General features: G+C 34.7%; 1 protein-coding gene across 2 annotated transcripts in view; it reads left to right on the forward strand.

The window, feature by feature from the left end:
• Positions 1–16,143, forward strand: part of LOC146587415 (connector enhancer of kinase suppressor of ras 2-like) — a 206,421-nt gene that overhangs the window by 129,714 nt on the left and 60,564 nt on the right. For both annotated transcript variants that reach the window (XM_085319811.1, XM_085319812.1), the window contains exons 8-9: positions 2,275–2,343; positions 15,053–15,199. In XM_085319811.1, coding sequence (XP_085175937.1) covers positions 2,275–2,343; positions 15,053–15,199 — 216 coding nt within the window. The remainder of the gene's footprint in view (positions 1–2,274; positions 2,344–15,052; positions 15,200–16,143) is intronic.

Genomic DNA, 16,143 nt, shown 5'->3' on the forward strand with positions numbered 1-16,143 from the left:
CTTAGCTATCTATCTACTTACTTGGACAGTGAACTTGAACTACTACTCCAAGAGTGTTTTTCCTCAAATGCTTTCTGCATTTTTTTGAGATTGTCCATTCTGTGCTCTGCTCTCCAACACTGTAGGTTAAAAATGGAGTAAACGTTCAGCCTTGTTCAAGTCTCCTGGCTGGTCTAATTCCCCATTAACGAACTTCTGCTGTGATTTACTTTCCAAAGTGATGTCTTGGCTCTTTATATGTTTTCTGTTTACTATCTCTTCATTCCAAATTGTTCTCCTCTGTGTAAGTAAAAGGCTTCTGTAAGCTAGTGCACAACGTAAGTGGCCATGATTTCTCAGTTGTAAGATGAAATATTTCCTCTATGTATCCCACAAGCTGGATGTCACTTATTTTTTTTGTTTTGGTGACTTTCTAAAAAAGTGCTACATTTGTTTGTGTATAATAAGAAAATAATGAAAACAGATGTGATGATAGTACTTTTAACAACAGATACCCTCTTCTGGCTTTATTTAAATTCAGAATAATGCCACGTATGTGTCCCCAAAGCACATCTTTCCTATTTGAATACAAATAACTTTCTCACAATTACATCCAAGAAATAAAACCTTATTTGATAGAACTAGTTCTTAAGTACTCTACTGAGTGTTTTACTGTACCTCTTCAGCATGACTACTGACTTCCTGCATATCTTGAAATATGCATCAGAATATATCAGATCACAGTGAGGATTCCTGCCTCTTATTTTTGTCAAGAAAGCAGTAAGAAACAATTTGTGTCTTGACCTAGTGTCAAGAAAGCATTAAGAAGCAGTGTTAAAAGCTAGCCTTTTGCTTATGCCCACCCTCTTGATCTTAGGTCTGTAAAAGTAATATGTAGAAAGTCTTATTTAAAACCTCCCCTTAACTTGATAGTAATTAAAAGGGTCTGTGGTGGTTTATTTATTYACATTTTGTAGTAGTTGACCATATCTAAATATGTTATTAGGCACTAGGGTTTGTTTTAATATGAGCACAAGAAGCTGTATTTAGAATAGGGTAATTGCTCAGCTTAGAGGTCCTGGAATTATAAGAGTGGAGTATTACGTATCCTAAAAATCTAAGCCCTCAATACTTTGTCTGGATAACAAGTTGACTATGAGCCAGCAATGTGCTCTTGTGGCCAAGACGGCCAGTGGTATCTTGGGGTGCAGGAAGGGTGTTGGCAGCAGGTCGAGGGAGGTGATCCTGCCCCTCTACTGAGCCCTGGGGAGGCCTCATCTCGAGGACTGTCCAGTTCTGGGCTCCCCAGTACGAGAGAGACCTGGAACTACTGGAGAGAGACCAGCATAGGGCTACAAAGATGATCAGAGGACTGGAGCATCTGCCCTATGAGGAACGGCTGCGAGAGCTGGGTCTCTTCAGCCTGGGGAAGAGAAGACTGCGGGGGGATTTGTGGGGGGTGTGGGGTTTGACTCTTCTCAGTAGTGCCGTGCAACAGGACAAGAGGCAGCAGGCACAAACTGAAGCACAGGAAGTTCTGCCTGAATGTGAGGAAGAACTTTATTGTGAGAGGGGCAGAGCACTGGAAGAGGTTGCCCAGAGATGTTGTGGAGTCTCCTCTGGAGATAATCAGATATTCAGAACCTACCTTGATGCAACCCTGTCTAACATGCTGTAGGTGACCCTGCTTGAGCAGGGAGGTTGGACTAGATGATCTCCAGAGGTCACTTCCAACTTTACCGATTCTATGATTCTGTGATCTATTAGTAAATTGCTACTTTCTTTGTTGATATGGTGTATCTGGTACTGTCTTGGAAATATTGGAGCTAGTGTGTATTTGCAAGTACATGCCTACGAGATTATTTAACTTTTCTGTTAAATACAAAGTTGTTCCAACCCTGTCCGTGTATACACAGTAAGATCACCATTTGTTGATTTAACAGAATTACTGACATGGGACATACACTGAACAAATGTATTCCTGATAAAGTTGTGACAATTTGTACTGTCATACACACTCAGTACTCTCTCATCTCATACCTAAAGATGCTAGAACAGTTTAATCAGTGAATAATGCTGTCCATCTTACTGGTGGAAGTGAGTCCAGACTGTTTTGTCATTGAACTGTCATCTTTAACATAACCAGAAAAAAATTCCTTATAGATAGTTTTTAAGAATACAACTAATTATTATTTGATGATGATAATATTTCCTTGGACAGAGTTTTCTTGACTCTTTCACCATTTACTCCTTGCAACCCTGAATGTAAAATTAATTGTTATGTTTTGTCCTTAGTCTCCTGCTGACCAGTGTAAGAAAATCCATGCTGGAGATGAGGTAATCCAGGTCAACCATCAAACTGTGGTAAGTATTTTGCAAATTTTTGCTTTGCAGGCTTTGTGCCAAATTATATTATTACTTATGCCTTCTAAAATACTGTGATCACTACTGATGCCTAATCAGAAAAGGCACAAGTTGAGTCATTAACAAGYCCAGAAGGGTTAAACCAAAATTACATTTTAAATAGTTTCTGTTCATTGACATACTCTTTATACTAGGAGATCCCAGAAAGTTTCATCCGCAGTTCATAGCGATTGTATTGATTAAAACTCTTGGGCTTTTCATTATGGTTTTGCCAGCTAGTTTAACCTTTTAAACAGATTCTCTTTAATCTGGGATTCATATTCAAAATGCCAAAGTGCTTTGACAGCCATATAGTCTGAGTTGTTGGCTGGATGGGGAAGAAGCATACAAGACAAGATTAAAATGGTTATAGAAATCTGTAGGGCTTTGCTTAAGTGTATTCTTGTATGCAGATTTATTTTGAAGCAGATGGGAAATTTTATAAAGTCAGTGAAACCATTAAACTGTTTAATATCATATAAGCATGTGTATACAGAAATGTATGCTGAGTTGAAGGTATTCTAGCACATGATTTGCATACTTTTAAATGTGTTATTGTCATGGTACTGCTGTCAAATCCACAGGACAGCATACTGTGTGAAACAAACTTTATGAGCTCATTAAGTAAAAAACAACAAACAAACAAGGAATTAATCCCTTCTCTGTAGACTAATTAAAGTTGTTAGTTCGCTAGTAACTTAATTTGCTAGTTCACTGATTTGTTAACTGGATAATTTGTTAATATCACGCACTTAAGAGCAAAATAGTTACCTACACCATGGGGAGAATGCTTATCCTTCCTCCTCCATCATGATGCTGACATCCACTGACATTGTATCAGCAAAAATGAGAGCCTCAGTGGTCCAGCTGGTGGTGGCTTCGCTTAAAAGGCTGTTTGAGTGCGCTAACTTATTTCTACCTACCACCTCGGAATTTTGGTCTGTACTAATGCTGTTAGTTGTTGCTGGATGTTTTAGTTAATTCCTGAGAGTTTCAGTCTTAGATATCCTTGCAGTTATATTTAATTTCTTATTAACAGCAGACCTCGTTGTTTTTCATCCATGAGTGTCTGATGTACGTGCTGCTCTCGTTTCAAGCCTCATGGTGCTGTTCCCAGCATACATCAGGCCTTAGTATGAGCTATGTGTTAAGCCCAAAGCCTGAGCAGGAGTTGAGTGAATGGTCACAGCAGCTGCTATATTTCTTTCTCAACTGTATACAGTTATGCAAGTATTGTATGATTGCATATACAGCAAACCACATTTTGTTTTACATATAAATACAGGAGTAATGCATCTCTGCAGTATTCATAGAAACGTATCCTGACTTATAGTRCACAAAACTTAACTGAAGAATGAATTACAAGGTTTTTTTTAGATTAAATTATTGTACATGTGCTCTAAGAGCCTATGAGAGAGGCGAGCCTTACCCAAAGTTGAATGACTACATTTTTTTTTCCTATTTTGTGATGGTGCAAGCTGCTGGCTTCTTAACTTACAGGACAGTTCCAGTGTTGAAGATTATTTTACTGAAAACTATGCAATTAACTTTTGTCCCTGTAGTATCATAAGCCATGAGGACTTTTGCTCCAAAACCAGAATGGAATCAGTGATACGGGAGTTTATAGGTGCTATGGAACACTTGTATTTCTTGCTGTTTAGCAGTGAATAACTTGTTACAATGATTAAGACAGAAATTTCTCTGAAATATTTATGATGTAACCATTTAACTTCTTCTCAGAACCCTCTCCAGCTGAACACAGCAGGAGCAAAGCTATGAAACCTCTTTTTGTTTGTCAGTTGAGTGAGATGGAAATGTGAAAGTCTATTCTTATGATTTTAGAGCAAATATTTTCTCTTGAAAAGTAGTATAATGTATTCTTAAAGTGTTGGTATACAATGTGTAGCTCCTAGCTACATTAGAGAGGTTTTATGAATTGTCATAGTTACAAATTAAAATATACATTAGACTGCTTTTCTCTGTCAAACATATTCTTCAAATGACAGACCTGGTTTAATCGTGAGTCCAGTAGGTGAAACCTCCTCATTCAGATACTCAAGAATTGGCATTCTGGGCAGCAACTCTGTTTTCATGTGTGTTATTAGAACAGGCCCAAGGTTTTTGGTACTTGTAATCGTTTTCTTTCTAACAGCACTGTGCCAACAGCTGAGTCAAATGGCATAAAATAGCTTCTTCATAAAAGCCCTCCAATAATTATTGATTCTGAAGTGTATAAGGCTAAGATAAATGGCAAACTCTTTCACATGAAAACTTATTCTTCCTCTGCAATGGTTGGAAAAAAAATCTCATTCTTTATTCATTGTGACTTCAGAGAGCCATTCAGTAATGCTGAGTATTTTATGTGTTTCAGTGGTTTGTGTCTAACCCTCCTGCCCCCAAGGACTGATAATTTTAAGGGTTTAACTATCCCTTTTGATCTTTAAGTATAAGTCACTTCTGTGACTTGCTGTGTCAACATGTCGTACTACAAGGTATTCCTTCTGTCTGTTCCTTCTTCATCTGCTACCATGAGTTGTCATGATCAAAATCATGCCTGTAATTGCCATTAGTTCCTTTAGTTGATGAGAATAATTCAAAAGTTGCAGGTCATTAATTTTTTTTGTAATCAGTGATTTAATACTAGCAGTATCAATTTGCAAAATGAGGTGTAACCCCTTTGAAATGGAGGCAGGAGGAGTTGAGTAAAACTTTAAAAGGAAGGGCTGCATATTTGTGGTGTTCTTACAGGTTTTCCTAAGCAGTCTTGCTCACCAAGTGGAGGAGTATGGATTTGTATCTGCATTGAGTTCTCACTAAAATTCAACACTTGATCGTGCTAGCCTTTGCCTTGACTTTGCAGCTCGACAAGTGCTTTAGTCACCTAAGCTTGTTTTGGGGGACCTGCAGTCTTACATTTTTCCTTGTCTGCAGATCTCATTTTAGATTTGTTATTTCTGAAGAAATACTGCCTCAAGTCTGTCAGCTTTAGTTAGGTTCATTTTTAATATCAACATGCTTAACTATGACAAAATAATAAGAGTTTATTCTAGCAAAGCAAAATACTGTTTTCTTGACTGTAGAGGTAGAAGTAAAATTGAAAGAAATAACATACATAAATTGAAAGAAATAACATACATAAAATGTGGATACAGAGTTAAATACAGCACAATTTGAAATTATAGTTAGCCAAGGTTCAGCTGCCTTCATACCTCTCTTTGTGTTCTTCAGCTGTTTTTCTTGTTGGCAGTGCCATTTCCACCACCATTTTGATTTCAGAAAGTTGATTTACAGATTTGAGTTCTAATCCTATTACTGGGATTAGAGATTAAATGCTCTCATTCAATGCTTTTCTTTCGTCTTTCCTTTTTTCAAGACTTTTACTCAAGATTTCTTTTCACTTTTTTTATTTGAATGTCAAATCTTCATTCCTTCTGAAATAAAAATACAGCAACAGCTTGCACCAATTGTGATGGCTCATGTTTTYCCCTTGTTGTGGAGCTGAAAGCAGTGGAGCTTTTTTTGTATTTCTTTAATCACTTTGCTCAATTTGTTTCAAAAGAAGCATTCAGCATTGTCTTGTGAATATTACCTATAGTATTCTAAGCACTTCCTTACTTATTACAGAGCTTTCAAGATTGTTAAAATCTTGTTTATAATGTATGTATCTTGTCATATCTGTTATCTCTAGTTTCACATTAGTTATCCGTAGAGGCATACATAATGCATTAGCAGTACARCTGATAAAAACACAGGTGCTAGTGTTGCTTCTTTTTCCTACTTTCACCTTTCATTTGTAAGGGAGGTTCCATACTTTGATAAAGCATATACATGGGAGCAAATTGCTACAAATGATGCAGAAATGTACTATATTAGATTTTGGTAWCCTTCGGATACTCTGCATACTACGAGATTTATCCTTGCTGTCCTAACAAAGACATTTTCTCGAGATTGAATTTTCTTTAGCGTTTGGGTAGTCTTTCAAATATAAATTCTGTTCAACATAATGTGTTTTGAAAGAATCTGTTTTGAAGATGATGATTAGATACAACCTTTTCATGTTACTACCAGTGAAAATACTTTATTGATCAGAGAAACTGTATTTTTTTAATAGATTAAGATGCTGTAACTGACTGTCGACATCATCTGATCGATCTGATTTTGACTAAACTAGGCCAATGTGTTTTGTAGCTAAATTCTTGTTTGCTTATGTACTAAGACTATYTGATTCTTAAATTTCCGGTGACGTTCTCACAGCGTGTGATAAATTGTTCCAGTAGTTAATTATTTTCATTTCTCAGGAAAAAAAAATCCTGGTGCATTTTGTTTGTAGTCTACCTTTGTGTAGCATCAGCTTACAGTCCTTTGATCTTGATATATTTTTAGCTGTTTGATTGCTGAACCTATTTCTTATTTAGATGTTTTCAGAATCTAATCAAATAAAGTGTTCACTTTCTCTTTGGTAAGCTAAGTAATTTTTGTACTTTCAGTTTTTCATCATAAAGCATGTCCCTCTTCAACAGCCTCTACAGATTCCCAACTGAAATGCTTTGCATATTTATCATTGAGTAACAGAGCTGTACAGCAAAAGCATATTCATTCATGCATATGGCAGTACTCCTATGCTATAGTCACCCACTGAGAAATAAAGTTGTTGCATGCTGTTTACCTGTTTTCGAAGGCTTGTTTTCATTTTTCATTATTATACGGGCAAGAATATTGAGTCTCCTTCCTTGGAGATACTGTAAACCTGTGGTCCTGGGCAACCTGCTCTAGATGATCCTGCTGGAGCAGAGGGATTTGACCAGATGATCTCCAGAGATCCCTTCTAAAACCTAACTACTCTCTGAAGAAACGAAACTTAAGACATTTAACTTACTTTTTCCCTTTAAAACAAAAATGGTAGTTTCAATTTAAATTCAACTTTTTTCCATAAGGAAGTCCATTTAAAGAGAAGAATCATGACCTATTTTGAATCTGTAAGAAGAGAGAGGTTTTAAACACCTTGGAGAAGATGCAGAGTTGGAAACAGCTGTTGTACAGTTCCTGCAGTCACCACAAATAATGGTATTTCTAATCCTCAGGCATTTCTATGGGATTGTAAAACTATCACAGAGGAATAATTATGCTGACCATGACACTTACTGAATTTCTAGATGCGTGGCATTAAGCATTTTGGGATTGATTTGACTAGAATATTTTGGCTGTATATTTTCAAAATAGTTGTTATTACTTATGTACTCATTTTATATAAAATATCAGCTGTACTAAGTAGGAGGCATCATCTAGGAGGTAGCTATTTTCATTCTCTTCTTCTTTTTCTTTTTTTTTTCTCCTAAAACTMTTGGGTTAACAATACTCACAAAGACAATTTATTTTACTTTTCAAATAACTCTCAGCTACATTGAAAAGTTTAAAAATGTTCAAAAACTATCAAAGGAAAGCAGCTTATGAAGTATATAATACAACAATTGAAACAGAAATAAAATATTGTGTGGAATCAGGTATAACCAAGGAACACTAATACAATTGTGAAGATCAAAGAAAAATACTTCAGACAAGAAATTAATTAAATCAGATGACTTGCCACTAACTGTTAAGATCATTTTATCATTATCCAATTTTCTTATTTGCTTTTCTCTTCCTTCTTTCTTATTATAACTTAATATAACAATGTAAGAAACTTGAAAAAAATAAGTTCTACATTCTAAATTACCGTCACACAAACTCTTTATTTTTTTCCTAGCAGTAATAGCAGGCACTAATTCTGTCAATACCTTGTAGATTTTTATTTCCTGTCTTACAGAATGATGTAGAGGTACTAATATATCACAGTATATTTACCTGTTTACTATATTAATAATTATACCTTGTTATATGTATAATATGTTTTGTGCTGTTTACTTGAGATAAAAAAATAAGTTAATTTCATTTTGAAGACAAAACGTTCTTTTATACAGGTAATTGATTCTTCAGTTAGAGAGTTGGGGCTGTCATACAGCAAAAATAGGGTAAAATGAAACTTAAGGTGATCACTGGCTAAGAAATACTTGGTTCCTCCAGTTTTCATAAGAAGTGGTAGTATAGAACATATAGGAAGGGAAGTAGTAGTATAGAACATATGGGAAGGGAAGGAAACCATGTACCAAGTAACAAACATACAGATAAGAATAGTCAGGATGGAAGCAAAACTGGATAACTTACAGAAAAAAGAAAAGCTTATTAGTCAATAGCAGATAACACTTTGGAGTTAATTTAGAGAGGAAGGGATAATTAAAAAATGTAGTGTTAGATAAAATACACTATAATTTTAGGAAATCATGCTAATGTTCTACATTTGATAAAGAGTTTTTCAGACAACAGRAATGTTTCTGGTCCAGTTGTTGATCCAGCTGTCTGAATAAGTTCAAAATACTTGATCTAGTTTTGTATAGAAAAGTGCTAGATAAGCTAGAGAAAACTGCATTGGAGAGGATTGTTTGAGGATTAGAATCTGGAGGTTAATTGTTAGAACAGCGAGCAGTAACAATGCTTTTAATAATGCCTGGTGTAAGCTAGATGTTACTCAATAGCAAGTGGCAAGAATCCAGAAGTCAGAATGTAGTAAGTAGTCCCAAGTTGACTGAGAGCCATGGAGATAATGTGACTCAACATAGCGAAGATAAACTTGCAATTAGTCAGGAACACAATTCCAGGAGAAACAGTGTAGTAATGCCATTGTCTTGACATTGGTAACACTTTGTCTGAAATACTGTGCGATAAAYAGGTCAGTTACAGTCATCAAATGTGAATTTACTTTCATTAATCATTAAAACAAATGCTATGGGAGAAAAAAGATACTTCAGTATCTGTCTTAAAAGAATAGAGGTTTTTAATTTGGTTACCCTATCCAGCTAGGTATGAGAGGAGATTTCTTTTTTTTCGTAGATAGAGGCTATAAAGACCAAGAAGGGAAATAACTTTTTAAGGTCAAGAACAGTGCTGTTCAAGAAAAACCATCCATACAAGCATCCATATATTAATTTGTGGTAAAATTTGAAAGAGAGTTTTTTAACTAGCAATGAAATGAGATTCTGGAATATTTTTCTAAAATTGGGAAAAGGAGCAAGGACCCTAAGTAGTCTGCCTTTTTGGATAATGATTATTTTCATCCATTTTTCAATCACATCATAGTTGCCTGCAACTATGTAGATGAGTAAATGAAGATAGTCTAGAAGTGCTTTTTAAATTCTAATACCTTTGCTTTTGTGTAAGCTATTTGTTAATGTTATGTCTAAACAGCTCATTTTTAGATGATGTAGTTGTATTTTAATGATTGTTAAGGTTATTCTCTGGAGTGAAGGATACTATATAAGTACACAATCAGCAGCCTAATACCAGCTCATGCCATTCGTTTTATATGTAATTGCATGCTTTAAAATGAGGTATGTCAGGAGCCCTGGCACAGTGAATTGTCAGCACTAACTTTTTGGTGTTAAGATATTTATTGAGTTAATATCCAGAATGTATGATGGTAATTGTAAAATTTGAGTAAAATTTTGAGATTGTAAATTTGAGTCTTAATGAGAGTTCATTTTAGAGACAGAGCTAAATTTGTAAATRTAGTACCAGGTAACACCATCTTGTGTTTCACCACACTTCCTGTGTTGTGAAATACAAGTAGGAAAAGGAATGATAAAAACTGAAGGGAGGATGACGTGAGATTCAGATCATCTCCCAAACGATGTCTGTTTGCAAAGAAGTTGGAGCAGTCACTCACTGTCAGGATTCTGTCTTTGAGAAACACTTCGTAATGCCTGTTTTCCAATAGCAGATCTTGCATCTTCTTGGAATCTTGCTGTATTATTCAATTAGTAACTGAAAATAGCTATGTAAGATGATGGGAGAGCATTTGTTTTTCATCATCAATTACTGTTAGTAATAGGAATTAATAAAAATAAAGAATCAATGTGTTAATTATGAGCTTTCTATTCAGCGATTCACAAAAAGTTTTCTTAAGATCTTACATTTTTATCTAATAATCATTTCAAAATTCTGTGTTAATCAAATTTCCCTTGAATTTTCCCCCCCCACACACACCCTCTCCCAATCTGGGCAGTATTGTGATGCAAGGTAAATCCATGATTTACAGTACAAAAGGATCATACTCTTGCTTCTTAAAAAAAGATGCATTTACAGAATCCTTCAGTTCTGATTTTTATGCAGATATGAAGAAAGATCATACTCTTGAGATTCAAGTGTCCAGATAGGTTAGCTTGTATGTTACAAAAGCCTTGAAAGGAAGCATCTGTGCTGCTTCATGAAGGGTTTAGGTCCTGCAGTCTCAAAGCAAAATTACTTGTTTGCAGGTGGTATGCAACGTACTTACATGTGTTTTAAAGCATTTAGGAAATACTGTTTTGTAAAYTTGATTTCTAGATCAAATACCTAACAAGGAACTATTAAGTTCTTAAAATTCCCATTCAATCAGTGCTCAATGTCTCTCCTCCCTAGGTAGGATTAAAGCTGGGAACATGACAGAGTGAGTAGAATATGCATAGCTCTCTAAACTACATGTAGATTTAACCTTCTTTTAACTCTGTCCTTCCTTCTATGAGATGCACTCTGTATTTCTCTGATTTTTAGATCTGCTTTATTCTTCAGAGTCCTGGTAGTTGTTTACGGTTTGTTAAGGCAGTAAAGGAACTGTGAAACTACACTTTTGCTGCATCCCCAGAATTTTGGGGGAAAGGAAGAACATTGTGTTTTCTATCCACTATGTGCTATTACTTCCACTACCTGAGCTATGCCTTATTAAGATATACCATAACAAGCATGTATGTGTTTTGAAAAACTCTATGTGGAGGTGAACATGGCTTTACTATGCCATGTAAAGCAGACATAATAATGTCCTACTAAATTTGTTAATTTGAATGTAAGGGATATTCTGATTGCTCCAATTTCATTTACTCAGGAAAAAAAATATGCACACTAGTGGTCTTTTTTTTCCTCTATTAGTCTGGTTTTAAAGTTAACTTTGATTACTACATGAAATATCTTAGCCCATATTACAGAATCTAATTAACTGAATGTGTATGCTGAAAGTCTTAAATGCGCGAAATAGCCCTTTGCTGAATATGTCTGACCATAGCTAGAAGCTACTAATCGCTATTAAAGACTGATTGTTTAAGAATATACATTAAAGTCTGCCTCAAGGACTGGTTTTCAGCTAAGATTTTTGATCCATCGTAATGACTTCCTTCTATTTTTTCGAAGATATTTTTAGTAGTACAATTTATAATGACATGTCCAAATTCCTAAGAGCATTTTATTATAGCCTACTAATAATGCTTGCGGACTGTTCTCTAATAGATCTAGGTATTTAATGGTTCTGTCATTAAGATTCTCATTAGAATAATTTATCATTAAGTTAATTTATCATTCTCTTCTAAAAGGAACTCGTGAAATTATAAAGATTTCAGCGTTCTGAAAATTACAGCAATCTGTAAAAATCAAGAATAGTTTTTAATTCTGTAACTGAGTAAAAATGAAAATAGCCTCTGCCATTTTATAAGCAAAGCACAAACTGGAGGAGTTTATATGGAAAGGAGGATGACATACATAAATCACAAATACATTCCATGCTTAAAAATCCAAAACATTAAAATGTCTTTTTAATTAAAAAACTATTTATTAAATGCAATAGTGTTTTTAGTGTTTCTCTCTGCTAGTTTTTGCAATTTTTTAGTTTTTGTCTGTTCCTGTGGTTAGTATATTTTTAGATTTTCAATAGATATGGTAAGAACTTAAGCTGTCTAAATACTTCTTCTAGAATATGGCACAGTTCTTTCCAGGCCTTAACATTCAAATCCAAATGCAAACCTTCCTTAAACTACACACTGTTCACACTTGCAATCCTTGCTTCGGTCCGCTGTAAGAGGTTGTAATCTTGCAGTTTACATCTTAACTTACATAGGAAACATAATGAGAGTGAATGCCTGCATATAAACTTGTACAGTTGTTGTGGTGCATAAACTTTTCAATCTAAAAGCTTCTATTTAAGGCTGCCGTAGTTCGACTCCCTAAAATGGTGTCTGTAGAAATGCTGTGTGAAGAAAGCATTTTAATTCCTGCTTGTTATAGGGCTGCTTAATATTAGACTTTAAATTTGTAGTTACAGCAATGATGAGAGGTCTTTACTATGACCATTTATTACTACTGTAAAATTCTAATGTTGGGAACTGAAAATAGAGGGAAGAGTCTAGTAACTCTTCCCCCTCCCTCTAGAAACTCATCTTTTCTTTAAAATAAAATAAAATTATTTGTAAGAAGTATTATTCTATGCAAGATTGGATCCATGCGCCTTTGTTTAGCAGAATTGTGGACAGAAAGGTAACCATCAGTGTTCAAATTAAAATGCAATCACATAAGTAATGTTTAAAAAATGGCAGAGTACATAAAAAGTACATAAAAAGAGTCTATCCTACTCCTATTTACTTAAATTCAGTGGAAAACTAGAAATCGCATGTGAACAGGGAAAGATGCATGTAAGTATGGTTAAGGAAATCCACCAAAGCCAACAGGCTTTGTTCTTTCCCAGAACTGAATGTGAAACAGTAACCTAATTGTCACTTACACGTGGTTACTTTTTCCAGTGATTCCTTTCTATGTGGCATTGTTTTTGTAACTTGAGTTACTCCAACAAGATCATTGGTATACTTTCTCATAATAACAAATGGTGCAGGTAGCTGTAGTACAGAAGAAAAGCAGTGGTGATTATTCAAAAAAAAATTCTAATTTTGTGAGTATGCTTCATGGCCACAGACCCAGATTTTGGACCTAGGACTGAGTCTGTATTAGTTGTATCATTCTTCTGTTGTAAAAAAAGTAGAAAAAAATACATATTTCAGAACTTGTGGTGTAAGTCTGATTATCTGTATCATGTCATGACTATAAAGCTTTAGAAGTGAATGTTAAAGCTAATGAGCATTGCAGGACATTTCTGTCATTCTGTACAAATTTGGAGAGATTTTTTGAGGTCTGTAGTGTTAGAGAAGTTTCTTCAGTAATACAATTATTCAGGAAATTATACTATTCAACTTGAATGATAATTCTTGTCACTTAGTATTTCACAGTGAATTTCTTTTTTTTCTTCATGGTGAACAGGCTAATATATCAAATGTGTACAGGAAGGGAAGAAGCACTGCTGAAATTACAGAGCCAAATTTACTCTATAATTTAAACTAGTACAGTTCCATTGATTTTAGGGTTTTTTTGAGAAAAACATTTTTTCATAATTTTCAGTTTTCACTTCCAATTTACATATCTGATTTTTTTGAAAATTTTTCTCTGTGTGCATGTGGAAGTACAAGTAGAAGTTCAGCAGCACTTAAATGTGCAAGAGGCTCACTCTAACATAAGCATCTTTGCGTACCATCATTTAAGTTAGTTTTAAAACCTCTTCAACCATATAAGGTAACAGGATAAGGTAAACTTTCATAAACTAAAATACTATAAAAATATATCCTATGTTTTAATGTATAAGCAGTTCAAATGGAAGAATGGGAAATTCATACTTAAATAATAGTGAAGACCAAGATGTCTCTAAGCAGCTTTCTGTGGCAGGCAGATAAAAAAAAAAAACTTCTCAGTATTAGTATTTCAGTATTCATGTCTGCTTTTACAATTTCTAGTAACTTAAACTATTCAGCTTCTTCTAGGTGATGTATAGGTATTAAAGTAAATGATATTTTTACCTTTAGTTAGGATTTTGAAGCAGTTACATATGTTGCTGTATCATAGTCTTTTTTTTTTCTCCTCAACAATGACGATATTAAAGATTGAAATTGAAATTATTTCATGATAATTGGCCTGTATTAGGCAAAGAGATGTAAAAAATTTCTGCCTCAAAGGTCTTGAGAAATCTTTCTATTTGTAATGCTCAAACAAGAAAGTTAGGAGATTTTATTGTTTTTTCTGGTATCTATGTAAAATTAAGAAAAAATAAAAATTGTATCTGTCTTGCAAAGTGCTCTCAGAGAGGTGGAACTAGTAAACCCTGTAAGGGGGGGTGTAGTTTTTATTTTATTTTATTTTATTTTTGGTCCTTTGGCTCATCACTGTGTCCTCCTGCTGTTAAATAACTACCTACTTATATTACCTGTTCTGCTTCCTTCCTTTCTCCTGCCTTTTTCCATTTATAACACCTCTGAGGGAAAAAAAACACTAATGTAGTGGCTGTTGAGGAACAAAATACATGTAGAATAGCTAGCTAGTCCATCAGAATGTACAAAATGTGAAATTTGCTTGCCTTTCTCTCAGTGAGGGTACTGATTGGGGTCTTTATAAAATCGGTTAGTGAAATCCTTCATGGTACTTGTTGTATCCTGACTTTTTAAAGATGTCCATTCTACTTTCAAATTTGATTTAGTGTTCAGTGAACTCACAGATAGTTAAAGGGGAGGCAGGGTTCACATATGCCTGGTTTTGTTGAGAAGCCTTGCTTAAAAACAAAAGCAAATAATAATCTAGCATCAGTAGTATCATTTCAATCCAACAGAGGTAATCAAACAGTTCATAAAAATTGTGTACATTTGCAAAAAGCAGGCTTTAATAGACCTTTTCAGTTAATAGAAGGCATCCATCACAGTTAAATGGAGAGCTTTCAAAATTCAGTTATGCAATTCTTCCTTAGGTTGGCTGGCAGTTAAAGAACCTGGTAAATACATTGCGAGAAGACCCAAATGGAGTGATTTTAACATTGAAGAAACGTCCTCAGAATACCCTGGTTTCTGCTCCTGCCCTTCTGAAGAACGTGAGGTGGAAGCCTCTTGCACTTCAGGTAAGAAGGCTGCTGCAACTCTGATGTCATGTTAAATCTTGTATTCTGTTAAAAATACAACACTAGAAACATTGTGCCTTCCAGTGGAAACAGTAGGAGCCTCTAAGAAAGTCCAGTAGCACTTTTCTAATGAGAGAATAAAAGAGGGAAAAAAACCCACTCCAGACTTTTGAAATAGGATGCTGAGGTAGGTTTGTGTGGCAATACGACAGTAAAGTTGTCTTCCTCTAACTCTTCATAAAGTCAAAACCCAAAGGAATTGATAGAAGAAAAGAACATGTACAAATAACATTACTAAGTCACTGCTAAGCATAAATTAGTTAGGTTGCTTGCTAGGACTAGAAAGGGAACATTTCCTCTTTACAATTCCATTATTTCACAGCCTGTCAAAACTACTGATGTGTAACTGAGTGGCAATTCTTTTGAATTTCAGTAAAAACCTGCTCATTTCCCACATTTCTGATCAAGAGTTAGAGTTTTTGGTAACAATGCTAATAGATCTTACAATATTTTATGCATCCTTACTCCATGAAGACCTGTTGATAGGAAAAAAATGCAATTGTAGACAGCATGGCTTGTCCTGTAGCATTAACATATGTAAAAACTGATTCACCAWAAAAAGACTGAAATCAAAACATCATTATTAAAAGCACATTAGTGATTATGCATGTTTGATTTTAATACAGTATAACATTCTGTAAGAGTTTATGTAATTCCATGATGTTCATACCTCACGATGTTGTTTTGTTTAGATAGTTAGAAACATGAATGTGTTTCTGAGTAACTTTTAAAACAAAATAAAACCTTCAATCCTGTCCTGGCAAATTTATTTCTTGCATTTCACTTTCTGAATCTTTCATACCTCAAAGTGACTTTGTCCTTCACAGCTGCTCCACTTCAGCAGTTTGTTTAAACCTTGCAGCCCAATATTTGACATTTTTTTT

The sequence above is a fragment of the Rhea americana genome, unplaced genomic scaffold, assembly GCF_003343005.1.
Source record: "Rhea americana isolate MKP2758 unplaced genomic scaffold, rheAme1 scaffold_6, whole genome shotgun sequence".
Lineage (NCBI taxonomy): Eukaryota > Metazoa > Chordata > Aves > Rheiformes > Rheidae > Rhea > Rhea americana.